General features: G+C 36.8%; 1 protein-coding gene across 4 annotated transcripts; it reads left to right on the top strand.

Annotated features, from left to right (window-relative positions):
- The first annotated feature begins 1,165 nt into the window (after positions 1-1,165).
- Positions 1,166-27,276, top strand: SLC33A1 (solute carrier family 33 member 1). Of its 4 annotated transcripts, XM_043595062.1 has the most exons (7): positions 1,169-2,559; positions 14,718-14,908; positions 19,901-20,085; positions 20,359-20,476; positions 22,904-23,119; positions 24,202-24,397; positions 25,744-27,276. In XM_043595062.1, the coding sequence occupies exons 1-6, from the start codon at positions 1,785-1,787 to the stop codon at positions 24,367-24,369; spliced, it is 1,653 nt and encodes a 550-aa protein (XP_043450997.1). In that variant the 5' UTR covers positions 1,169-1,784; the 3' UTR covers positions 24,370-24,397; positions 25,744-27,276. The 4 variants fall into 4 exon arrangements, with proteins under 4 accessions (XP_043450996.1, XP_043450997.1, XP_043450999.1 ...); XM_043595061.1 differs by having other exon boundaries at positions 1,166-2,559; positions 24,202-26,037; XM_043595063.1 differs by lacking the exon at positions 22,904-23,119 and having other exon boundaries at positions 1,222-2,559; positions 24,202-26,037.

Genomic DNA, 27,276 nt, shown 5'->3' on the forward strand with positions numbered 1-27,276 from the left:
TTTCAGCTAATGTCATGTTCTCAGGGTGGGAATTCAGGCGCTGCATGGGACTCTGCGCTGACAGTGCAAGCCTGCCTGGGATTCTCTCTCCCTCTCTCTCAAAATAAATAAACAACAACAAAAAAAATAATCTTGAGATGGAGAAGTTATTGCAACATTTAACTATATTTGGGAGAGGTGGGCAATAACATGTTTTATCTTTTAAATGGTTTGAGGTTAGGTTTTTTTTTTTTTTAAACGTTTATTTTTGAGACAGAGAGAGACAGAGCATGGACGGGGTAGGGTCAGAGAGAGGGAGACACAGAATCTGAAACAGGCTCCAGGCTCTGAGCTGTCAGCACAGAGCCCGAGACCGGGCTCGAACTCACTGACCGCGAAATCATGACCTGAGCTGGTCAGCCGCTCAACCGACTGAGCCACCCAGGCGCCCCAGGTACGTTTTTTTAAAGTACAGGTTATTTTTGTTTTTAGTATTAGTTGCCCAGTAGAAAACAATATGTACCATAAGTAAATATTTTATGTAAAATTTTATAGGCATTTTCAATGCGTTACAAATAATGCTATTGGTTCCCTAAGGTTATTTTCCCTTATCATTTCAATAATGCATACATATTGAGTTAACATGAAACAAAATTTTAATATTTGGCTCTTATAAGACCTTTTAGGTCGCTCAAAATTAAGGAAGATGTTATGGAATCTTATAATTCCAACCTGCCCAATGTAACGAATTAATTATTCGGCCCCCGTTCCACTACATTTCTTCCACTGCACTGGAAGAAACGCAGTACAGAGAAACCCAGCACCTCTGAGCAGTTTCAATCATTCCATAAATATGCAGGCACGCACTTCTCCATTAGCCAGGCCTTTTATTACCCTTTTTGGGGCACCCTTGCCTGCTGATAAAGACATTCGTAAACTTCAGCCCTTCTCCACCCGTTTCTGTCTAGCCCACAAAAGCAAGGACCCCACACAATTACCGGCCCAAAGCTTGGGCATTGCCTTTCCCCACCTAATTACAAGCCCCAGCGCAACCGCGGCAACTTCAGAGGCAGCCTGCGCAGGCCTGGCTCAACCAGCCCTCACTCACGTGGCCGCGCGGGCCCAATGACCGAGGCCCACGCTTTCCAGACGGCCGCATGCGCTCACAGAGCAGAGCGCGCGCTGCGCCCCGCCCAGGCCTCAAAGTGCTCCAGCGTTAATCCTCCCATGAGGTCCCGATCGCCTGAGTTTCGGGTTCCTACCAATGGTTGTTTCCGAACTCGGTCTCGGGAGCATGCCCTGATCGGCTTGCTCTGGAGGCGGGGACAGGACTCATTTGAGCCTAGGACCACTTCCTGAGGCTCAACGCAGGAAGTTACCTGATCTCGCTGGAGTCCTGTAGAGAAAGTGCTGTCAGCTGCAGTGGTGGCGGCGAGAACTGGAGGTGGGTCGGGAGACTGGCCGTTCGGTCTCGCTGAAGCTAAGGGCCCGTTTCCATCGTGGCACCACGGCCCTCTCCTCCAGCCTCGAGCCCGGCGCGGATGCCGGGGGGACTCCTTCAGGCACCTTGACGCCGTTGCGAGGGCCACCTACCTGGGCATCGCCTGGGTCTCCAGCCAGGGGACTGGCTCCTGGGTTCAGTACTCGGGGCCACTGTAAGAAGTGCCCTTATCGCCCCTCGCTCTGTCCTCCTCCCTGAACCATCGAGGCCCTGGTCCAGAGCGACAGCCTTGGACCCGGGGCTAGGAGGATCCAAGACGCTCAGTCCCGGCACCCCACAGACGGGGCTTTGCATCGTCTCTGATATGTCACCCACCATCTCCCACAAGGACAACAGTCGGCAACGACGCCCAGGGACTTTCAACCACTCTCTGGATATGAAGAGCGGTCCTCTGCCGCCAGGCGGCTGGGAGGACAGCCATCCGGAATTGGTGGGTGGGGAAGGGGACAAAGAAGCTCTTTTGCGGGATACCGGCACTGGTGACTTCTCAAAACCCCCACGGAGCTGCCGGGCGGAATTAAGCAGCATTTTGCTGTTGCTTTTTCTTTACGTGCTTCAGGGCATTCCACTGGGCCTGGCAGGAAGCATCCCACTCATTTTGCAGAGCAAAAACGTTAGCTATACAGATCAAGCTTTCTTCAGTTTCGTCTTTTGGCCCTTCAGTCTCAAATTGCTCTGGGCCCCGTTGGTTGATGCAGTTTACTTTAGGAACTTTGGTCGTCGCAAATCTTGGCTTGTCCCTACACAGTATATACTGGGACTGTTCATGATATATTTGTCCACTCAGGTGGACCATTTGCTCGGGAACACTGATGGCAGAACCCCCGATGTGATTGCTCTCACTGTGACATTCTTTTTGTTTGAATTCCTGGCCGCCACTCAGGACATCGCTGTGGATGGTTGGGCGTTAACTATGCTATCCCGGGAAAACGTGGGTTATGCTTCCACTTGCAATTCAGTGGGCCAGACAGCGGGCTACTTTTTGGGCAATGTTTTGTTTTTGGCCCTTGAGTCTGCCGACTTTTGTAACAAATATTTGCGCTTTCAGCCTCAACCCAGGGGAATCGTTACTCTTTCAGGTAGTGTATTTAAAACTATTACGCGGTGAGGATTATTTTACGTTTACGAATCCTTTTGACAGAGGGTGTGACGTTGGAGGGAATCTCATAATTTAATTTACTGGAGATGATTTGCGGGGAGATTACCCGAGGTTAAGTTTTCTACTAAAATGAGCTTGAGCCAGAATGAGTACATCAGAGCAGTCATAATTGATGAATACTGGGCAATGAGCAGGGAGAAGTAGCTCATCCAATAACATTGTTGTGTAATGGCAAACAAAACTCTCAAGCCTAGGGAGCTGCTGACACTTGACTAACACACAGATGCACATTTTTTTTTTTTAAAGTTTGGCTAGTGTGAAGGCATGAATCCAGCCTGATTCCTGTGGTTCACATTTCCCTTTTTTGTTGGATTGAGATTTCTAGTTCCTTGCTTTCTGGTTCATTTCTGCCTCTACTCTTATACCAAGAGCCCTCTTCTAGCCTTCTGGTGAATAGAATAGGGTTAATTTATTCATCATTAATGAGTTGGCTGAGTGACAGAGTTCTGAGGGCCTCCTGTGAATTAAGTAGAGTCCAACCCACAGAGATGGGAGAAGTGAACATTTAAGGGGAGCTCAGGGTTGCCAGCCACTAACTGCTTGTGAGAGTCAGGATTCAAACTGCAGCTTAACAGTTGACTCTGTTGAATTATAAGCTTCCATGAGGTAGATAAGTGGAATTCTGGAATGCACAACACCAGGCGTGGAGACTGGGTTTGGAAGATGAGAGAAAAGTTGTGACCTAATTAGTAAGATTTTTTTTTTGAATTGCTAATAAGAGTTTGAAGTTTATTCAGTAAGCAATTTTGTGTAAGTTCTACAAAATTTCCCTATTTCTTCATGAGTAAAATACATGTCCCTGGAAAGTTTTCTTTTTTCTTTTCTTTTCTTTTCTTTTCTTTTCTTTTCTTTTCTTTTCTATTCTTTTCTTTTCTCTTTTCCTTTCTTTTCTCTTTCATTTTTTTTTAAAGCTGTCCTAACAATTAGGAAACAGAAGTAAAATTATCAATAGTAGGAATAACCAACATCAGGAATATGGTATTACCAGAATTCCTCATTCTGGTAATGATGACAGATTTCAGAGATTCTCTTGAGATTTAAGCAGTTAAACTTTCTCTCATCTTCCCAGTAGTAACTTAGGGATTCCTAACAGTGGAAATGTCAGGGGTAGTTGTGTGGTGAGGGAAGTGTAAGGGTTGTGTAATAAATTTAGGGAGTGTGGAGGATGGAGGGATTCACAACTGCACTACTCATCTCTTGAAATCTTACACACTCCCTCTGTACCCATAGGCCCTATAAAGGACCCCCTTTTCTTTTTTTTTTTTTTAACATGTATTTATTTATTTATTTAGACAGAGTGTGAGCAGGGGGAGGGGCAGAGAGAGGGAGACCTAGAATCTGAAGCAGGTTCCAGGCTCTGAGCTGTCAGCACAGAGCCTGACGTGTGGGGCTCGAACTCACATACCGCGAGATCGTGACCTGAGCTGAAGCTGGACACCTAACAGACTGAGCCAACCAGGTGCCCCAGGGGCCCCCTTTCTACCTCCTCAATTTGCGAGTGAGCTACTACTACTGATGAAATGATCATTATACTTTTTCTTAGTTGGTTTGAGGCCAAAAATGGTTGAGAGATATTGCTTTGAGCTTAAACAGATTTGTCTCCAAGCGTTCTGGAGTCCCGCTTCTGTTCTCTGGATAATTCTCTGCCTGGAAATACTTTATGAGTCCATTGTATTAGCACCTTACTGCTTTTTGTGCATCATTTCATTTGGTACTGGGACTGTTCATGTCACCAGGAAGGACTAATGAAATGATGTGTTACTTAACATGGAAAAGCCTCAGAAGAGAAATCAAGATTTTAGAGGCTGTGGAAAATAAATTACTAACTAGGCAAATTAGTGCTTTTAAGAGTGGTTGATAAAACATCATTCCAGGAATGCCATTATGCATTCAGGAGCCATGTTAATTTTATCTTTTCTTGGCCACAACTCTTCCCCAATGGGAAGATCAGAATTGTGCTGCCATTGGATTTTTTATTTACACTGATTTGTTATTTTGAATAGCGGTTTGTTCTGTGGAATTTGAACTTTGATATCCAGGAAATTGTAAAAATAGCTTACTTTTTTTTTTTAATTTTTTTTTAACGTTTATTTATTTTTGAGACAGAGAGAGACAGAGCATGAATGGGGGAGGGGCAGAGAGAGAGGGAGACACAGAATTGGAAGCAGGCTCCAGGCTCTGAGTGGTCAGCAGCACAGAGCACGACGCGGGGCTCAAGCTCACGGACCGCGAGATCATGACCTGAGCCGAAGTCCGACTGAGCCACCCAGGCGCCCCGCTTACTTTTTAATTTAACGTTTTCTGTCTGTAGTAGACGACTGTGTTTAGTTCAAACACTTAAGAGTTAAAGTGTTAAGAGTTGAAGAGTTTTCATTCACTTTTTTATTATTGTACATATCATTTATAGTTTTGATCTTTCTGGAATGTAGTAGCAGTATAACTAAAAAAATGTGTTTTTTTGGAATTTTAAGAGCATAGAAGGAATCCTGAAGGAAATAAAATTGCTTAGTTATTAAAAGAAGAGCCAAACACTGAGGCAGATGTTTAGAAAAATCAGATAATTACAAGGAGGCATAATTATTTTTTAGAATTTTAAAATACATTCTCTCATTAAGACTTTGTTTTGAGTTACAGATAAATAGAAATGGAATATATTTAGAAAATCCAGTTTTTGCCATTTAGAAAGCAGCAATCTAAATAACAAATTTAGAACATGAAGGATAAGATGAGAATGGAATCCTTTGGAAACAAAGACTTGATTATGCAGAGGTTGGCTTTTTGGCCCCTTCAGGGATCCAAGGCAGTCCTGAACTCAGAAGTGAGCTTTTACTGTCCTGCCCTGTTTGGTTTTCAAGGATTTTGGGGATCCAAAAGAGACATCCTTTTAAGTTAGAACAGATGATGAAAGTAACCCAGAAAAACACGGGGATTGGAACATAGTTTTATGACTTGAAAAGATTGTATATTTCAATTTCTTCTCTTTCTTTTTTTTTTTTTTTGTAATTTAGATTCTGATTTGTATTTGTGGAAACTGATATTTTTAATTGAGGTAAAATTGTTATATAATAATAGTTTCAGGTGTACAGCATAATTCAATTTTTGTATGTACTACACAGTGTTCACAGTAAATCTAGTTACCATCTCAATTCATTCCTATAGACAAAGAAACTAGGTCAAGCGCCTAGTTTGAGGTAGAGATACAGGATTCCCCCCACTATCTGAACATAGAGCATTCTTGGGAAACTTGAAAGCCAAATCGTGTAAAGCAGAGTATCCACACTTTCTTTTACAAAAGACTTAACTAGTGTCTTTCTTATAGTTGTTAGGAAACTAGGAAGAAACCTCAGGAAAAACCTTAAAACCTAAATACAATTTGTGCTGATTGGGCTCTTCTACTAGAGAAAAGTAGCACTCTGACTGCTGATGTCTAAAAACATCAGCCCAATCAGCCCTCTTCTGGAACGTCTGATGGTCTAGAAATGACAGATTAAAATTTTTTTGTTTTTTTAAGTAACGTGTAGCATTTATTCACTCAGTGCCTATTTGGTGCTAGCGATATGATAGGTGTTAAAATTTGATGAATAAGACCTGGAAATTCTCTGCTCCCAGGGAATTTGTAATGGGAATTTACAAACCAAAATGATGGACAGTGGAAGTGAATCAAGTGAGTTGGTACAGGATGTACGGTTTGGAGGGGAGAGTGGTAACCTGAAAAACTCATGCCCATGTAAAGATGCAAGTTTCAATTTCAATAAACTCTTGTCTTGTGACAATAGGATCCTACAATTGCTGGATCTTATCAGTGTTCAGAGAAACTAGAAATCCCTTTTTTATTTTGTCATTTAAAAAATGATTAATTAGATTCATATGAATTCTGTCTTTAGGCCAGATCCAATCTGTGAACTGGTAGTTGCAACCCATTCCTCTAGAAGCAGTGGTAACAACAATGAATAGAAGAAGTGATTGGGATAGGGAGCAAGGTATTTGAGTTTGGGCAGGAAGCAGATTAGTCTGATACTGGAGAAGAGAGCTAAACATATTTAGAGCTTATGGATTGGTTTGTCTATAGGTAGGTATGCACAGAGGAGTCAATCAAAAAAAAAAAAAGGAAATGTTTTGAAAAAAATGAGGCTGAAAGAAAACTAATCAAACTGGCAATGGATATAGTTAAAACAGTATTTGTAAGATACTCCTTTGAACTAGAAGTGAGTAGGACCAATTAATTCTTACTTAGTGACAAATTTCTTTGCTTTCTGAAACAGGACTCATTAATATATTTTGTGTGACTAGAAATGCTATTTAGAATGTGGACAGGACCAACTGACCCATTTCTAGATAGACCAGTTATTTTTAAATAGGCTGTAGTACATTCTTTAGCATATATATCTAGACTTAAAATATTTTCCTGCATTTTCAAAAGATAAAACTGTGGAGGTGGAGAACAGATAGGCAGTTGCTAGGGATGGTGGGTGAGGAAAAGGTGACTATAAGTGAGTGACAGCATGAGGGAGTTTTGGGGAGTGATAGAAATGTTCCATATCTTGATTATGGTGGTAGTGATTTAAAGTTTATAGAACTGTACACCAAAAAATTTTAGGTTTACTGTATAATCATTTAAAAAGTAATATTTATGGGCACCTGGGTGGCTCAGTCCGTTAAGACATTGGACTTCGGCTCAGGTCACAGATCTCATGGTTCATGAGTTTTAAGTCCCACATTGGGCTCTATGCAGATAGCTCAGGGCCTGGAGCCTGCTTCAGATTCTGTGTGTCCCTATCTCTCTGCCCTTCCCTGCTCACACTCTGTCTCTCTCTTTTCAAAAATAAATAAGCATTAAAAAAATTAAAAAGTAATATTTATAAAAAGTAAAAAAAATAAAATCCTTGAGATTAGTCCCTTTTTGCCTTGAATGGAACACGTCCATAAATCTGGTGGATCGTACATCTCCATACACACAAACTGAGCAGATTTGAACTTATTTTCAAATGTTAGGATGCTAGTAATAAAGTGACATAAGTGGAGGAACACTGGAGATAGTAGATTTAGGAGGGATTAGATATTAAAAACTGGAGCCCACACCCCAGCAAGGTCTTAAGAGCCTTTTTTCTTTTTAAAACAAGGCAAAGCTGTGCTTTTTTTGTTCAGTAAAGAATTCTGGGATTGGTTTTGTATGGAAAAGTCAATTTACAAAATACACTCCAAACCAAAAAAATATGTGATTTTATTTGGCATATATTTTACTCTGAATTTCACTTCTGATTTTATTGAAATTTATGTAGAAACCAATTGAATTAGTCTTTACTATAAATTTATTAATGAAAGAATCAAAGAACCTCACTAATTACCGGCAGTTTCCTACCTTCATTTAGTATTCCTGAAAAGTATAATTTGAGAAAGCAAAAGAGACTTACCTTATAAAAGATGTTCTTTTCCTAGAAAACGAAAAAAAAAAAAAATATATATATACATATATATATTTATATATATATATATAAAGCCCCCTATTTCACCTGGTTTTTTGTTTGTTTTTTAAAGACACAATCTTGGGTAAATCTGGCATTTTATACATGATCTTTCTTTAGTTTTTTTTAATGATTTTGTTTTTAAGTAATCTCTACACCCAATGTGGGACTCAAACTCACAACCCTGAAATCAAGAGTCACATGCTCTACCAAATGAGCCAGGCAGGCACCTCTGTACATGTTCTTTAATTTCATTCTTTTAAATAATTCATATCCTTTAACTTGGGCTTTTTATTTTACATTGTATATACTATATTAGTATAGGAGGTCACAAGAATAAAATTTATACATGAGTGTGCATGCTGTAACTTTAAAGAATGGGGTACATATTCAAAAAGCAAGATATTAGTTACCTTCCACCATTTCTATTCCTTGGTTTGGTGTTATCTATTATTATTTTTTAAATTTCATTCTTTCCCTTCACTTTTGAACACAGTCCTTACTGGCTGAAGTCCAATGGTGATCAATTAAAACTACAGCATAAGTGATTTCAACATACCTAAAGACTTCTTTTTTTGATTGCTTTATATTATCTTGTATTTGAGACCTATATTTCTTATTCCTACCCCAGTTTCATAATTTTTGCTTCCTTAAAAAAACAAAAAAGAAAGAATCTTTGTGTTCTTAAATTTCCCATTAATTAAAAAAAATTTTTAATTTTAAAATAATTATAGATTCACAGGTTGCAAAGAAATGTTTAAGGAAATCCCATGCACCCTTCCCTAGCCTCTTCCATTAACATCTTACATAACTACAGTACAATCTCAAAACCAAGAAATTGACATTGGTGCAATCCATACCACTATTCAGATTTTACCAATTATACATGTACTCATTTGTGTTTGCTTTTATGTGTGTGCACGTGAGTAGCTCTGTGTAATTTCATCATGTGTAGCCTTGCATAACCACCATCACCACAATGAAGATACTCAAATATACCATCACAAGACTCCTTTGTGTTGCCTGTTTATAGCTATACCCATTTCCTCCTCTCCATCCCTAACCCCTGGAAGCTACTAATCTGTTTTCCATCTTTATAACTATGTTATTTCAGAAATGTGATGCAAATGAAATCATTTGGTACATGTTCTTTGGAGATTAGCTCTCTTCACTTAGCATAATTTCTTTGAGGTTCATCCAGGTTGGTACATGTATCAGTGATCTGTTGCTTTTTATTGGTGAGAAGTATTCCATTTGTTAGACATACCATGGTTTATTTCACCACTCATCCATTGAAGGGGATTTGAGTAGTTTCCAGTTTGGGGCTATTTTTATGTGAAAATAAGTCTTCATTACTCTGAGATGAATGCCCAAGTATGCAAACGCTGGTTTCTGGTAAGTCCATTTTTATTTTGAAAGAAAGTGCCAAACTTTTTTCCAGATTGGCATGGATACACCATTTTGTCTTCCTACCAGAAATATATGAATGATTCTGTTTCTCTATCCTTGTCAGCATTTGATGTTATCATTATTTTTAATTTAAGCTATTCGAATGTACTCTGCATCTCATGTGGTAGTTTGGAATGTTCGTTGTCTACTGTTTTATAAATGTCTAAATTCAACTTACAAAAAATGATTTACGGGTGTCAAGATATAGGTTAAACAAAAGCTGAATGCCAGAACCTATCATAGCATCAGAGTAGAGATATATGTATATGTGTAAAATAGATTTTGTGCCTGACCAGGCACATATTTTAAAAATTAAAAGAGTGATTCACTTCCATCCATTCAGTGATAGAGGCCCAGAGTTAGCATGAGATGGGAGCACTGAATCTATTGGCTTCTCAGCCTCAGCCTTGAACCTTGGGCTGAGTTTGAGCCCAAATGTTGGGACAAGATGGCTCAAAATAGCAAGATAGCTGCTTAATCCAATGCTTGATTGAAGAAACAATCTCTTCTACCCCAGAGGAAAATCTAATGCTGGAGTTAATGAAAAGGTATGTGATCTCAAACATGGCTTCATTTTCCTAAGGGGTTAGGAAAACTAAGGGATTAGGAAGGTTTCAGAATCCGCTTTGTATTTTGAGTTTTGCATTACATTGCTGTCTTTTAAAAAGCCTAATCCCCAAATCAGATATGACTATATTGTATAATCAAATAATATTTTCTGGGAGGGCCCTACGACAGCATGGATATTTTGGGCAAATGTTTCAGAGAGAGATTTGTGGCATGGAAAGGTCAGTTTCCACTAAGAATCAGGTGGTGACCCAGGGCCAAATACACTATTTCTATTTCAGTTTCCAGCCCTGTGAAAATGAGAGCATTGGACTGGATAATGGGTGTCTACAGTCCCTTCATGCTCTAACGTGTGAAATAGAGAGCTGTGCCAAAAGCAAGAAGGTGAAAGGAAGGCCTGACATTTAGAACAAAGTTGAAGTTTTGCTTTCCTGTCACTGACTTCTGAAGGACTTAGGTTAACTTCCATAGTATGAGAGTTGGAGAGAGAATCTCATCTGAGACAAGGATGGTTGTATCAGATAATGCTACTTACTTGATTCTTCTATTTCTTCTGATGGTGGCAGAGTGAATCTACACCTAGTCCAAAATTGTCTGGGGACCTAGTCCAAAGCCTTGAAAATGTAAAAGCTTTTGAAGTCTGATATTTTATCTTAAAAATTCTTGGAAATTTTGCCATCCCTTTTTTTTTTTTTTTTTTCATTAAAAAGGCTTTCCTTTAGGGGCGCCTAGGTGGCTCAGGCGGTTGAGCATCTGAATTCAGCTCAGGGCATGATCTCACGGTTTGTGGGTTCGACCCCACATTGGGCTCGCGGCTGTCATCCTGTCAGCACAGAGCCCCCCTTCAGAATCCTCTGTCCCTTTCTCTCTGCCCCTTCTCCACTTTCTCTCTCTTTCTCTCTCTCAAAAACAGACCAAAAAAAAGGCTTCCCTCTAAACTGTTGAGTAAAATGAATTATTTAGGAAGATGTACCATGTTTGTTTATTCTATGGCTTTGCATACCCTTTACCATACTGCCATATGGGGAGATTGGAAGTGAGGACGGGGAATACAAGTAGCCAGGTTAAAGAAGCATACTGAAGAATCTATGTTCCAGACTTCATGGAGCTAAAATGGGTATCTTCTCAGGCATATCTGTTGATATGAAAGAGCCTAATTGCTGTAGATAGGTGTATCTGAGCATCTGGGTAGTAAAATGAGAGATATTATTGTTTTAGAATCAGATCTAATTTAGACCCACCTCTGGCACTTTGTGGACTGCGATTCTGTTTCATTGTGTATAAAGTGAGAATAAGGGGTGCCTGGGTGGCTCCGTCGGTTGAGCGTTCGACTTGGCTCAGGTCAAGATCTCGCAGTAGACGAGTTCAAGCCCTGCATCAGGCTCTGTGCTGACAGCTCAGAGCCTGGAGCCTGCTTCCGATTCTGTCTCCCTCTTTCTCTGCATCTCCCCTGCTCATGCTCTATCTCTCTCTGTCTCAAAAATAAAGACAAACGTTAAAAAAAATTTTTTTTAAGTGAGAATAATACTACTTGTCTTGGAGAGCGACTTTAAGATTTATTGCATTCTCCTATGTTTTGCTTTGGCATAGTAGAAACTTATGTGCTAGGTATTTATATCCTTCTTGGTTACTGGTGAATTGGCACATGCTCTTAAATTTTGCATTTATGGAAGTACTAGATGAGATTTAGTGGCCACTTAGAATATTTTGTTTGTCCTATAGGTCTTTGCCCAAAAGTCATGTTTATGAAATATGAACATCAGCTTTGATATCTTAATCATACACACACACACACACACACACACACACACACACACATATGAATGAAATTTCAGTGATGAAATATTTAGATTATTTTTGGTAACAATATCTTTGCAATCACCCTATGGATGTTCTCTAGCATCAAAGCAATGTTAATAAATAATAGCCTGTAGCCTAATGATAATTACTATTTATGGTAATTATGTTCATAAAACTTAATATATTTTCTGGCAGTGGCTAAGCCTCTTTTTCTGAGCTGTTGGCTTCATTCTTCTCTCCATGTGAGCTATTGGGAAAGCCTTTGAATTAGGGCTCTGAAATGACATGTTCTCACTACTTCCTCCTTTCTATGTACTGTTATTTTATTTAGAGAGCACAAAGAAATTAGAAATAATCTTATCTGGGGGGCCTGGGTGGCTCAGTAGGTTAAGCGTCCAACTTACACTCAGGTTGTGATCTTGTGGTTCTCGAGTTCGAGCCCCATGTCAGGCTGTGTACTAACAGCTCAGAGCCTGGAGCCTGCTTCAGATTCTGTGACTCCCTCTCTGCCCATCCCCCACTTGTGCTCTGTCTCTCTCTCTTTGTCAAAAATAAATAAAAAACATTAGAAAAAATAAATAAAATGGATACCTTTGTGTTTAAGAATGTTTCATATTTTTCTTTTAACATCTAAAATTAATTATAAATTTCTCATGGTGGAAAAAAGAATTGACTCCAAAAAACAAATTTCCATGTATGTTTAAAGATTTAGTTTCTTTAATTCTCATAATTTGAATAGCATTGTGGAGATTGAATAATTAGCCAATTCTAGTGGATTCTTATTTCAACATTAACTTTTAAAAAAATCTTTGTGCAGGCAGTGTGAAATAATTGAAAGAGTATGAAACTCCAATTCAGAAGATTTAGGTTCAAATTCTGCCTCTTAATTATTTGAACTTTGGCCAAGATTTAAATATTCTGAGGTTCTTTTCCTCATGTGTACCCACATAATAATAATGCCTGCTTTGCTTGTCTCACATGTTTGCTATGAAAATCAAATGAGATAACATAAAGAAAGAAGCATTTAAGTAATAAGGTGAGGGGCGCCTGGCTGGCTCAGTCAGTAGAGCAGGAGACTCTTGATCTTAGAGTTGTAAGTTTGAGCCCCACCGGTTCCACACTGTCAGTGCAGAGCCTGCTTGGGATTCTCTCTCTCACTCTGTCCCTCTGCCCCTCCCCTGCTCGCTGTCTTTCTCTCTCTCAAAAATAAATTTAAATAATAAATAAATCTTTTAAAAAATGGTAAGGTGAAATTGGTCTAAACAGATAATTCCATATGCCTGGGGTGCCTGGGTGGCTCAGTCGGTGAAGCTTCCGACTTCAGGCTCAGGTCTTGAGCTCACGGTCAGTGAGTTCGAGCCCCACATTGGGCTCTGGGCTGACAGCCCAAAGGCTGGAGCCTACTTCAGATTCTCTCTCTCTCTTTCTCTCTCTCTGTCTCTCTCTGTCTCTTTGCCTCTACCCTACTTGCACTCTCTGTCTCTCTCAAAAATAATTAAACATTTAAAAAATTTAAAAAAAGATACATAGGTAAAATGCATAGCACATTTGTGACACATGCGCACTTAATAAATGGTGCCTCTAATACTACTATTACTTTTAATTATTACACAGAAGCTTCCAGAAATTATTCATTCCCTGTGCTTAATTTGTTAAAAAAAAATGGCTAATTGCCCAGCTGTCTCTCACTGAAACAACCCAAACAATACTCTTCATTTGTCCCCATTGTGCATGTACAAGTAATGAGGAAATTCCTTCTGTATCACACTATTGAAGCCTATTTTCCTAAACAGATAAAAACATTAGAAAGTTTAAAAATAAAAGTTGGAAAATGTAAATGAGCATCTGTTATCTAAGTTGTCACAATTCAATAAAGAACTGAAATGGCTTCTGTGCTTAAGTATGACTTATGTGGAAAAGCATACAACTCGATCTAAGGATTGTGAGTTTGAGCCCCACGTTGGGTGTAGAGATTAAATAAATAAACAAACAAACTTAGAAAAAATAAGTATGACTGATGGATCATATGGTATATGAAAATCATCGGTCACCCCAGCTCACACTTTCCTTGAAGAAAATGACACGATAGGCTTTGGTTTCATTCAGCCCACAAATATCTGCATTCCATTTCTTTTTCCTTGTTAGACATCACTGTTTATTTTGTCTATATAATATATGTTCAACAGAGCCAGGACTGTTTATCTGCTATGCTTGATATGTTTGTTGCCTTGAACACCTAAGTATTGTTTTGTTTTGTTTTGTTTTTTAAACATTTACTTGATGGGGCTCCTGGGTGGCTCAGTCGGTTGAGCGTCTGACTTCAGCTCAGGTCATGATCTCACGGTTCATGAGTTTGAGCCCTGTGTCTGGCTCTGCAGACAGTTCAGAGCCTGGAGCCTGCTTCAGATTCTTTGTCTCCCTCTCACTCTGCTCCTCTCCCACTTGTGCTTTGTCTCTGTCTCTCTCTCAAAAATAAATATTAAAAAAAAAAAAAACCCACTTAATTTAAGTAAAGTTGTATACAGAATTATTTAGTATCAACGCAGATATGTCAGTTCAAAAGTTAGTTAACAGGGGTGCCAGTTGAGTGTCCAACCAGCTCACTTCACGATCTCATGAATTATGAGTTTGAGCCCCGCATGGGGCTCTGTGCTGACAACTCAAAAGCCTGGAACCTGTGCTTATTCTGTGTCTCCTTTCTCTCTGCCCCTCCCATGCTCGCTCTCTCTCTCTCTCTCTCTCTCTCTCTCAAAAATAAATAAACAAAAAAAGTTAATAGATTTTAACTTTTTAATTTCAGATTTCCTTTTTTTCTGGGGAACTGTATTTTTGATAACAACAACTCTAGTTGCCCTTCTGAAAAAAGAAAACAAAGAAGTATCAGTAGGAAAAGAAGAAACTCAAGGGATCACAGATACTTACAAGCTGCTTTTTGCAATTATAAAAATGCCAGCAGTTCTGACCTTTTGCCTTCTGATTCTAACTGCAAAGGTAAGAGATTTATAAAGCAAAATTTACCACTCTGCTAGAATTACCAATATCATGGAATATTTCCTTTGCCTTTTCATATCGTAAGTCCCTTCCTGCTACTATTAGAATTTAACAGTATAAAGCAGTATTTTCTGTTTGTTAAATTTGTTTTAAAAGGTGTGATGATATCAAATGTAATTTCAAAGTAAGCTAACTCTCTTGGGATCTTGAAAAGAATTATGCCAATTTGAAATACTTCTAATAAATGTGAAATTTTATCTAATGAATGATATTGCTTGGGATGGAAATGAATGCCTTGAAAAAATAATAGTTCACAACTGTTATAATGAACATACATTTAGTATAAAAAGTATCATAATTATTTACATAGAATGTGATCTACAAAGATATGGAAATATATAAGCATTAGAAATCTATTTAAAAATCAGTTGACTTATTTTTTTTAATGTTGGAAAGAAGTATACCATAAATAAATGGGCATTTTGGTGACTTTTATTTTACTCTTTATGTTTTCTGTATTAAGATGTCCTAATTTTATAGTCCAAAAACATTTTTAAAGATATTATGCTAGAGAAAAGGAAGTATATTTTGTTATAGTGAAATATTGGTAGTGTTAGAATTAATATTCCTAGAATCTGAAATCAGTTATAGGAGTTTCATATTACATATTTAAAGCTATCTACATAAAGAGTTTATAGGTGTCTTTTGACACTCCTGAAGTAAAATCTGGAGCCTCATTGTTTTTGAAATAGTGAATTTTTCCTCCTTCCTAATAGGGAGGGTTACATTTTAAGAAAACATTGGGAAGGTTAAACTTAAGATTCAACTTTAGGAAATAATGAAAAGTTCAAGGAAGATATTATCTAATTACATCATTTAGAGATAATCATTGGTAACACTTTGGTATATTTTCTTCCAGCACTCTTTTTTCTGTGTGTGTATACTTTACATATGTAAATATAATTAATGTTATAATCAACAAATTAATAATATAGATGTGTATATATATATATATATACACAAATACACATGTAAATAAAAGGAATTGGATCATATAATATATAATTTTTATCTCATTTTTGTCTTATTACTCCATGTTCCTTATCATTAAATAATTTTTGAGGGGTGCCTGGGTGGCTCAGTTGGTTAAGCTTCTGACTTCGGCTCAGGTCATGATCTCATGGTTCATGAGGTCGAGTCCTGTGTCGGGCTCTGTGCTGACAACTCAGAGCCTGGAGCCTGCTTTGGATTCTGTGTCTCCCTCTCTCTCTGCCCTTCTCCACTCATGCTCTGTCTCTCTCAAAAATAAACATTAAAAAAAATTTAAAAACATTTATTTTGAAAACATACTTTTTTATACCTATGTAATTGTTATAGTGTATCGATTTCCTGCAATTTACTCATTTTTCTGTTGTACATTTAATTTGCTTATTTTATTTTAATTTTTTAAAAATGTTTATTTTTGAGAGATTGCAAGCTGGGGAGGGGCAGAGAGAGAGGGGGACAGAGGATTCAAAGTGGGTTCTGTGCTGACAGCAGAGAGCCCAATGTGGGCCTCAAACTCACGAACTGTGAGATCGTGCCCTGAGCCCAAGTCAGGCACTTAACTGACTGAACCACCCAGGTGCCCCTAATTTGCTTACGTTTTTTAATTATAAAAACGCACTAGTGAGTATTTTTGTGCATATACATTCTGAATATTTCCTTTCAGTGGATTCTTAAATAGGCAATTAGTGGATCAGTGAATATGATTGCTAAATTGCTTTTTAAAAGATTATAGTTATACTGTTGCCAGCAATGTATAAGAATCTTATGTCCCCCTTTTATTTTTAAAAAAAACTTTTTTTTTTTTAAATCTTTATTTATTTTGAGAGAGAGACAGTGTGAGCAGGGGAGGAGCTGAGGGGAGGGAGACACAGAATCAGAAGCAGGCTCCAGGCCCTGAGCTGTCAGCATAGAGCTCGACGTGGGGCTCATACTCACGAACTGTGAGATCATGACCTGAGCAGAAGTCAGACGCTTAACCGACTGAGCCACCCAGGCGCCCCTTATGTCCCGCTTTTAAAGTAAACCTGGCCAAAAGTAACACCTCTTCTAACTTTTAATGTCTTAGGATAGTTTTCTCTGCTTTTGAATTTTGTAATCATTGGAATATCCCATATGTATTATGTCTGGCTTCTGAATTCTTCCACTTAATGTGATATTTGTGTAATTTATCCGTATTGCTATTTATTGCAACAGTTTGTTCATCTCATTGTTTATAATATTCCACTATATAAATATGCTACAATTTATTTATCCATTCTATCACCAAAGTTTAGTTATTTCTACTTTTGGACCATAGTTATTTCTACTTTTGGACTGTATTTTTATTAAAAATAAAAATAAAATATGAATATTCGTAAAAAATATACATTACTTTTGGTGAACATGGATGCACATTTATGATAGGTAAATACCTAGGAATAGAATTGTGGGGTCACGAGAAATGCTTTAGTATATACTGCCAAACAGTTTTCTGAAGTGGTTGTTTCCACTTTTCCCTACCGCCAGTGGTGTAAGACAGTTCCAGTTGCTTCACAGCCTTGAGAAGACATATTTTGTCCTTTCAAATCTAGCCTTTCTGGTGGGTGTGTAGTGGAATCCCATTTTGGTTATAATTTGCATTTCTCTGATGACTAAAGAAGTTGAGCATCTTTATATATGGTTATTGGCCATTTGAATATCCAGAGCTACCTTATTCTTTAAATTTGTAGAAGTTTTATATATGCTGGGTGTTTTGTTAGATATTTGTACTACAAATATCTCCTACTATAGCACTTTTAAGATAGAGTAAATGTTGAAGTTAGTTTGTATATCTAATATTTACAAAGACAGTGGGTGAAATAGTGAAATCCTTTTCTGGATTTAAGTGAAATTTCTTTGACCTTTAATTCTTCCATGGTGAAATTTGCCCTTTGGCTCCAGAAGTTAAAGTGCATACTATTATAATTCCTTTAAAAAGTGTTTTTTAGGGGGCGCCTGGGTTGCTCAGTTGGTTGAGTGTCTGACTTCAGCTCAGGTTATAATCTCACGGTTTGTGAGTTTGGGCCCTGCATCAGGCTCCGTGTTGACAGCTCAGAGGCTGGAGCCTGCTTCAGATTCTGTGTCTCCCTCTCTGCCCCTCCCCCATACGTGCTCTGTCTCTCTCTGCCTCTCAAAAATAAAGAAAACTAATAAAAAAAAATTTTTTTAGTATTGATTCACACTTACTGAAAATTTGTTCATATAGTTGAAAGACTTCCCATATATCGTTACTCAAATCCTCTAATTGTTAACATTTAATTCCACTTTCTGTATTCTGTAGATTTATGCTCTATCATATATTTCTTCTGAAATATTAATTTGTACATATTATGTGCCCCTTTATCCATAAATGCCTTGAGTATGTATTTCCTAAGAACAAAGGTTTTCTCTTCCAAGCCACAACTTAATTAAAAATTTAAAAAGTTTAGGGTGCCTGGGTGGCTCAGTTGGTTAAGCATCCAACTTGGGCTCAGGTCATGATTTCACGGTTCGTGAGTTTGAGCCCTGTATCAGGCTCTCTGCTCTCAACACAGAGCCTTTTTGGATCCCCTGTCCCCCTCTGTTTCTGCCCCTCCCCCACTGATTCTCTGTCTCTCTCAAAATAAATAAATAAACTTAAAAAAATTAAATAAAAAGGAAGAAATTTGAAATCGATATAGTACTATTATCTAATCACAATCTATATCCAAATTTCACCAGTTGTCCCAATAACAGCCTGTACAACTTTACTTTTCCTGGTCAGGGCTCCAGTCCAGATCACACAGTGGATTTAGTTGGCATCAGCCTTTCCTTGTCCTTCATGACCTGATATTTTTAAAGCATACAGGCCAATTATTCTGTAGAATGGCATTCCATTTATGTGTAACTGATGTTTCTTCATATTGAGGTTCATGTTATGCAAATATTGATGACTTCAGAGAATTAACATCAGGAGCCTTATCATGTCCCTTTATCCCATTAACAGTTATTAACTTTGATTACTCAGATAACCCATTGTAAAGTTACTATTTTTCTTTTTGTAATTAAAAAATAATTTATGAAGAGATACTTTGAGACTCTCTAAATATCTTATTTCACCCCAAACTTTTACTCACTACTTTTAGCATTCTTACTCTGTTTGTTTTTGCTTTTTTTTTTGGTTTTTTTGTTTTTGCTTTTTAAAAAATTAATCTATAATTTTTCTTCCCTCTTATTTAGCCCTTCAAGTATAATATTTTCTTGGAATTACTTTTGAAATGTTAAATATTTTTGGAAATTTTATTGTGATTAGTCAGAAATCATCAAAATGTATTTGTGTGGCAGTGATGCTTCATTTTATTTATTTTTATTAAAAAATTTTTTTTAAGTTTATTTGAGAGAGAGAGAGAGCATGAGTGGGGTAAGGACAGAGAGAGAGAGAGAGAGAGAGAGAGAGAGAGAGAGAGAATTCCAAGTAGGTTCTGTGCTGTCAGTGCAGTTCCCAACGTGGGGCTTGAACCCATGAACCATGAGATCATGACCTGAGCCAAAACGAAGAGTTGGACACTTAACTGACTGAGCCACCCAGGTGCCCCAGTGATTCTTCATTTTAGCCAGATTTTATTTGGAGTCAATTAAAAGCTTTTTTTTTAAAACTTAAAACATAGAGATCAGTAAGTTTGGGTTTGAATGTTGTTTATTTTAAGACATTAAAGTTTTTGAAATTTAATAGTAATTACAAGCATCTGCATTTCCTAAAAGTGATGAATTTTCAGTTGTTTTCACCAAATATTGTTAGTAGACCACAGGACAAAGTGTGCCTTCCATAATTTGATTGTTGTACCAGATAGAATAATCTATTTTCTTGTAAATCAGTAATGACATTGAGGTCTCGGAGAACTTACATATGCTTGGGGGAAAATATTTTGTAAGTTACAAATTAAAATACTTTTTGTTTTTATATTGCAGATTGGTTTTTCAGCAGCAGATGCAGTAACAGGACTGAAATTGGTAGAAGAGGGAGTACCCAAAGAACATTTAGCCTTATTGGCAGTTCCAATGGTTCCTTTGCAGATAATATTACCTCTGATTATCAGCAAATACACTGCAGGTCCCCAGCCACTAAACATATTTTACAAAGCCATGCCCTACAGGTAACAATGAAATAAAACCTTACTATGTAAGAAAGGTTAAATGAGTAATATTCGTCAGTATCATTAATGCCTGTGTGTAAAGTATATATGAAAAAGACTTGAAAAACGTCTTTAACTGCAATATCCTTTATATGCACTTTTACCTCTTTTTAACTTCTTAACAGGTTTTAGATAGCAGGCTTCTTTCACATAGTAAGCATACAGATTTCTGTTTTTGTTACTATTTTTTAACGTTAATGGAAGTAAACTCCATGTGTCTTTCTTTGTCTATAGATTATTGCTTGGATTAGAATATGCTCTACTAGTTTGGTGGACTCCCAAAGTCGAGCATCAAGGAGGATTCCCTGTATATTACTATATCATAGTGCTGCTGAGTTACGCGTTACATCAGGTAAGTTTGCCGTGGTTTTCTCAGGAAGTAAACTGTTTTTGGCAAATAAAGAAGACATTTTTCTACAGTTGCCTTGAAATAATGATGATAAATTTTAAGACCGAACCATGAATCTGACACTGAAGAAATTATTTAACAATGAACTTTAAACCTAGTGGCTTTTGATTTATTGAGCTCTATTTGTAGAAAGTTTCTTCCTCATTTTTTTGTCCATTCAACCAGTGTTTGTTACATTACAGAATTTATTCCAAAGCCAGTAATTCTACCCTTGCTAAGTATCCCCCAGTCCGTGTGTAAACTTGGGTTCTTTATTTCTTCTATTCCACATGCCTTTTCTTTCTGAAAGTACTGAGAAATGATGGCTACTGAGCTAGAAATCCCAGGTTTTCAGTTTAGATTCTGTGTTGAAAGTTATGACTGACTCTTTGTGATGTTGGAAGTTGTGTGTTAATATGCTTTCTCTTTCTTTATTAGGTATGTTTTGCCATCACTAAACTGTAGACTCCCAGCAGTAAACTTTGGGACTTGACTGCAGTTATTACCAATGTATATTTAAGAGTCACTTTGGATTTTTCTCTGGAACCTAGTTTAAATTCTTTGAAAGTTGTATCTATAAATTCTTCTCTTGTTTTTTAACTTAAACCTAAAATTATGACTACCAAGTTATCTCAATAATTTTTTGCATACAGTTCATTTAGGAGAACTCCATAATGGATCTGTCCAACTAACTGTATGTTTATTTTTAGTTATTTATTAAAAATTTTTTTAATGTTCATTTACTTATTTTGAGAGAGAGAGAGTGTGTGTGTGTGTGCTAGCAGGGGAGGGGCAGAGAGAGCGAGGGAAAGAGAGAAAGAATCCCAAGCAGGCTCCATGCTACCAGTGCAGAGCCCAGCGCAGGGCTCAAACTCACAAACTGTGAGATCATGACTTGAGTCGAAACCAAAAGTTGGATTTTGGCACCCCAAATAACTGTATGTTTAAATAATAACTGTAAAATAATAACTGTAAAATAATAACTGTAAAAATAAATAACTGTATGTTTAAAGAAGTACTTTAAGGAGCACCTGGGTGGCCCAGTCAGTTAAGCGGTTAAGCGTCCCACTTCAACTCAGGTCATGATCTCATGGTTCGTGAGCTCGAGCCCGAGTCAGGCTCTGTGCTGACAGCTCAGAGCCTGCAACCTGCTTCAGATTCTGTGTCTCCCTCTCTCTCTGCCCCTCCCCCACTCAAACTATGTCTCTCTCTCTCTCAAAAATAAATAAAACATTAAAATTAAAGTAGTACTTTAGCTTAGTAAATGTTTCACTCTCTGTGGAAGTAAAGGACAACTACAGTGAAGTAATCCAAAATCATTTGTTTGGCTTTGGATTTCATAAAAAAAAATTTCTAAAGTGTTGATTATTCAGACAGCCGGATGCTTTCTGGGAAAAACAGTACAATGCCACGTAAATTTGAGAAATAAATGATACATGACATAACCTTTTTTTATGTAGCATCTTAATCATTCTTTCAACAAATATTAATCGGACACCTATTCCATGCCAGGAACCATTCTAAGCACTAAAATATAACAGTGCATATCCCTGACCTTAGGGAGTTTATATCCTAAAGGCTTTCAGAGGCCTATAGTGAAAGAGACCTATTTATTTTTTGTGAAACTTAGTGTTTTCCATCTTATTTGTCTTTCGAACTCCTTTTTCTATGAACATCCCATGAAGCAGTATTCGAAGGAATGCAGTTTTGGAAACATGGTTTGTTTCCATGTTCCTAAATGGAGGGTTAATTCTTGCCTCTTAAGGAGATTTTTCTCTTTAGTTTGTCTCATGAGTTTTGTAATGTCATTTTTCTTTCATGGATATAAAATAAAATTATATACATATGTATGTATATAATTATATATTCGTGTTCCTTTGGATATTTGCTTACATGTGTAGTATACATATATACATATACATATATATATATACGTATATGTATATGTATATATGATGTATTTAGAAACAGTACAAACATGGGGTTTTGCTAATTGCCATATGTATCCTTGGATGGCACCCTATCTGTCATTTTCTCTATTGCACCTTCCTTGACTACTTATTGTAGAATTAATATCTCATTTATTTGGTCCCCAGTAGCACAAAGCGTGTACTTCTACTTACTTACTGTATTTCATCATAATTATTTATTTCTTATTTTCCTAGCCTAGAACAAGTTCTTCAAGGGCACAGACAGACTGTTGTCTTATTCATCTTTTTATTGCCATGGTCTGACCTGCCCTATAGTGGGTACTAAATAAATCTTTGTTGATTTGAGTTTAATACGGGTCATGAAAATTAACTTTTAGGTTTGTGATTTTGATGTTCTTAATTCAGACTGTAGTTTCATAAGGTCTGATTATGCTAAAGATGTTTTATATTTTCCTTGTAGGTTACATTGTATAGCATGTATGTTTCCATAATGGCTTTCAATGCAAAGGTTAGTGATCCACTTATTGGAGGAACATATATGACCCTTTTAAACACTGTGTCCAATCTGGGAGGAAACTGGCCTTCTACAGTAGCTCTTTGGCTGGTAGACCCCCTTACAGTGAAAGAGTGTGTAGGAGCATCAAACCAGAATTGTCGAACACCTGATGCTGTTGAGGTAAGTATTTTGTAACTATAGATAAAATTAAGCTAATATTAAGATATTGATTTTCAGGGGTGTCTGACTGGCTCAGTCCACGGAGCACGTAACTCTTGATCTCAGGGTTTTAAGTTTGTGCTGCACATTGGGTGTAGAGATTACTTTAAAAAATAAAATCTTAGGGTTGCCTCGGTGGCTCAGTTGGTTAAGCATCTGACTCTTGGTTTCGGCCCAGGTCATGATCTCACAGTTCTTGAGTTTGAGCTGCACCATTGGGCTCTGTGCTGGCAGTGCATAACCTGCTTGGGATTCTCTCTCTGTCTCCCCACTCACCTACCTGCTCACGCTTTCTCTCTCTTTCAAAATAAATAAAATAAAACTTTAAAAACTAAATAAAATCTTAAAAAAAAAGGAAGATATTTTCTTATTTTGCCTCTAGAGGTACTATGTCTTTTAAAAAAATTATGTCTGGGGGTGTCTTGGTGGCTCAGTCCGTTAAGCAAACAACTTAGGCTCAGGTCATAATCTCACAGTTTGTGAGTTCAAGCCCCATGTCAGGCTCTGTGCTGACAGCTGAGAGCTTGGAGCCTGCTTCAGATCTGTATCTCCCTCTTTCTCTGCTCCTCCCCCACTCATACTCTGTCTCTCAAAAATGAATAAATGTTAAAAAAAATTTGTTTTTTTTTTTAAGTATATTTTGAAGGGTAGAGCCTGTGACTCTTGATCTCCGGGTCATGAGAGCCCCACATTGGATTCTTTAAAATATAACAATAAAAAAAAAAATAAGGGGAGCCACCCATCATAGTTCTTAAGTTCGAGCCCTGTATGTGGCTCTGTGCTGACAGCTCAGAGCCTGGAGCCTGTTTCAGATTCTGCGTCTCCCTCTCTCTGCCCCTCACACTCTCTCTCTCTCTCTCTCTCTCTCTCTCTCTCTCTCTCTCTCTCAAAAATAAACAAACATTAAGAAAAATTTTTAAAAATAAACAATACTTAAAAAATATTTTTTGTTAATCTCTTAAATTACAAAGTAGAAACATCTAAATTGCTGAATACTTCCATTTTGAAACTGTGGAATATTTATTATAATTTTATTTTTGCAGCTTTGCAAAAAACTTGGTGGCTCATGTGTTACAGCGCTGGATGGTTATTATGTAGAATCCATCATTTGTGTTTTTATTGGATTTTGTTGGTGGTTCTTTCTTGGTCCAAAACTGAAAAAATTACAGGATGAAGGACCATCTTCATGGAAGTGCAAAAGAAGCAACTAATGCATTCACTACTGGACATTCTAGGAAGGTAACTGCAGTTTCATTTTAATTCAGACAGCTCTGATAATCAGTGTACAGGAGTATAAAATGTTATTTTAAACACAGAAATTATGAATATAAAATGCCAAATGATTAAAAAACAGAGACCTCTCTGTATAGTTGATTATATTTTCCTTGCCTTGTCAATGTATTTAAAGTTTACTTAAGGTCAGGACATTGGTTCTAAAACAAGTTTTCTGGCCTTGTTATTTGATTTATATCTTTTTAATTTACTGACCAAAGTATGTTTTAACCTGCAGTGCAGTAGTCATGGGTGACAACCGTGCAGTCAAGTATTGTTATCAGTACCTATCATTGAGCTATATTTAAAATTTTGGTAAAATATATTAAATAGAACAAAGCTTGATATCCAGGTACTAATTACAACTAGTCTGGCCTTGTTGGCAGTTAAATCTTACTTTGAATTGCAAATTGGTTAAATTCTATGTGGAATTTGCTGAGAAGAGAATGTAGACTACTGAAATGCCTTTTTAGTTGTTATTCTTCTGACTATAACCACATTGTACTAATGAATCTGTGTTAAAAAGACTCTTAAATGTATTTACTGCTTTTGTAAGCGTTAAAGATTTATAAGAAGATTATTCAAACTATTTTTTATAAAATGAAAGCTATGATTTTTAATTTAATGATTCCCCTGTTCCCCTTTTTTTGGAAGCTATTTTGATTCTGTGTTAACTTTTACCCTAAAGCTTACATATGTTTTTTGTCATAAGTGCTTCATGGCATACAGACAGCTCATGAAGGGATCCAATTTAGTGTTGTATGTATGTTCATGGCAAAGTTTTGAAAATAAAAAATGTTTTTCTTCAAGCAGTTTTTTTTATTACTGAGAGGAAAAAAAAAAACAGTAAAGCTTTCCGATTAAGTAAAATGTAAATGAGTAATTTAACCATAATTTTAAAGACTGATGCTTTAGAGAGACAAAGACATTTTGTGCCTTTGACAAGTTAAATCGTGTTGTAGAAGATGGTTTCTCAATTAAGCACTTTACTAGTGAGAAAACACCTCACAATTTATATGAAATCAGGTACTGTATTTCCACTTATGAAAACACAACTATCTGTTTGTAAACTGTAATTTCCAGTGGAGGATTGGTATCCCAGGAGAATTATGCTTTTGAATACGTTAGCAACTCCCAACATATTATGTATACCCAGTAATAAGGTTCTTTGCATATTTTGTGTTGTGTATTACTCTGACTCTAGAGATTATGTAAATCCTTCCAAAGTTATAGAAAAAGAAAGATTGAGTTTTACTTAATTTTGTGTTTGTGGGAAAATACTAATTTTTGATTTTGTTAATTTTATAACATAGGTTGAATTTTAGAGTGGGTTTTTTTATAAGTAATGGAGGATAAAAATGGGTGGGAGAAAATGGCACTCAGCATCTGAAGAAAGATAGAGGCAGTGACCTCTAGAACTCATGCATTGCCATTGGAAAGCCTGTGTTGGGCATCGATGCCAGATCCTGAAGAATCACCTGGAAAAACATCCTAGAAACAAGGAGGCTACACCAAACCATAGTCTACCATACTTTGTCACATGGGTTGTCCATTATCATGTATTATAACCAAAATGTTTACTTGAATAAAGAAAAAAACCCACTTAACTCTCAAATGTGAAATGTATTTTACTTTTTAATTGTTGGATTAATAAGGTCACATTGCCATAATTACCTTTCATTTCTTACCCATTCCTAAAATTTACATACTTTCAAACATACTTTGAAGTCGACAAATCTTTAATGACTTGAAGTATTAAAATATATTTTAAGCCTTTAAGGTGAAAGCTATTAATTGCATTTGCTCTAGAAATGAACAATTATTTTGGATTATAGTTGTTTGGTTATTTGGGTACATGCTTGTAATACATACCAAAAAATGACTTCTTAATAGCTATGTGCAACTAGGTTGTATACATTGATCACTGATGGCATCTTATAAATGATCTACTTGAATCTGAGGATCTGTTGATGTTAAATTGGTAGTATTAGAAAAATACTACCTATTTTTCCATATCTTTTTCTTTACTGATAGATCTGATAAACTCTGCCCACAAGTATGAACATTAACTTTTCCAGTTAATATATTATATATTTACTAGCTAATATTCTTATAAATCTGGTAAGATTAGCTAAAATTAAAACCAAAACTTCCTTCCTTTGTAGTTAATTTTGCCTGATTAATCATAAAAAAAATTGTTCAGCACCTAAAACCGATTCGTCTGTTTTTTTTAACATTAAACTTTTGAGATGTAAACCTATTGTTTGATTTAATTCCTTTATTACAAGGATTTTTACCCTAAACATGTGTCAGTGGGGTCTTGAAACCCCTGAATTGCTAGCAAAACTGGATATGTAATTTTTTGTCTTTCTGAAGACAGCTCTTGTTAAAATCTTAAATGCTCTGTGATCCAAAAAATTGTAAAAGCTATGCCTTATTGAATGTGAACTGACTTTGAATTGTAAACATAAATTTGAAATAATAGTTTTGAAACTAATTGTTTAAAGCATCCCAAAAACAATGTTAAAAGAAAAATCTATGATGAAAACTAGAAAATGTCTGCATTTGTAGTAGTGAACTTGAAGGGATTACTGGTAGGGGAGGGATATGAGGGTAAATATAACCCTAAGAAAAGATATTTCCTAGTAATTTAACCTTTTTTTCCTATGGATAATTTCTATTTGCCCTGTTAACAGATACCCAAAAAGTATGTTGTTTTATATTAAATGGCTGAGATAATATTTAATCATAATTTAATATAACATAGGACCAGACTTGTGTTTTGTATTTTGGGGGGATCATGTTTTCTCATGTGGTTGAAAGAATGAATAAAACTATAACACAGA

The sequence above is a fragment of the Prionailurus bengalensis genome, chromosome C2 (genome assembly GCF_016509475.1).
Source record: "Prionailurus bengalensis isolate Pbe53 chromosome C2, Fcat_Pben_1.1_paternal_pri, whole genome shotgun sequence".
Taxonomy (NCBI): domain Eukaryota; kingdom Metazoa; phylum Chordata; class Mammalia; order Carnivora; family Felidae; genus Prionailurus; species Prionailurus bengalensis.

What these genes read in the sequence shown, in the direction of transcription:
- SLC33A1 (XM_043595061.1), top strand. Translation starts at nt 1,785, where the DNA reads ATGTCACCCACCATCTCCCACAAGGACAACAGTCGGCAACGACGCCCA. An exon ending in TTCTGATTCTAACTGCAAAG is followed by an intron (nt 14,909 to 19,900) that starts GTAAGAGATTTA and finishes TTTATATTGCAG; the next exon opens with ATTGGTTTTTCAGCAGCAGA. An exon ending in GAACACCTGATGCTGTTGAG is followed by an intron (nt 23,120 to 24,201) that starts GTAAGTATTTTG and finishes TTATTTTTGCAG; the next exon opens with CTTTGCAAAAAACTTGGTGG.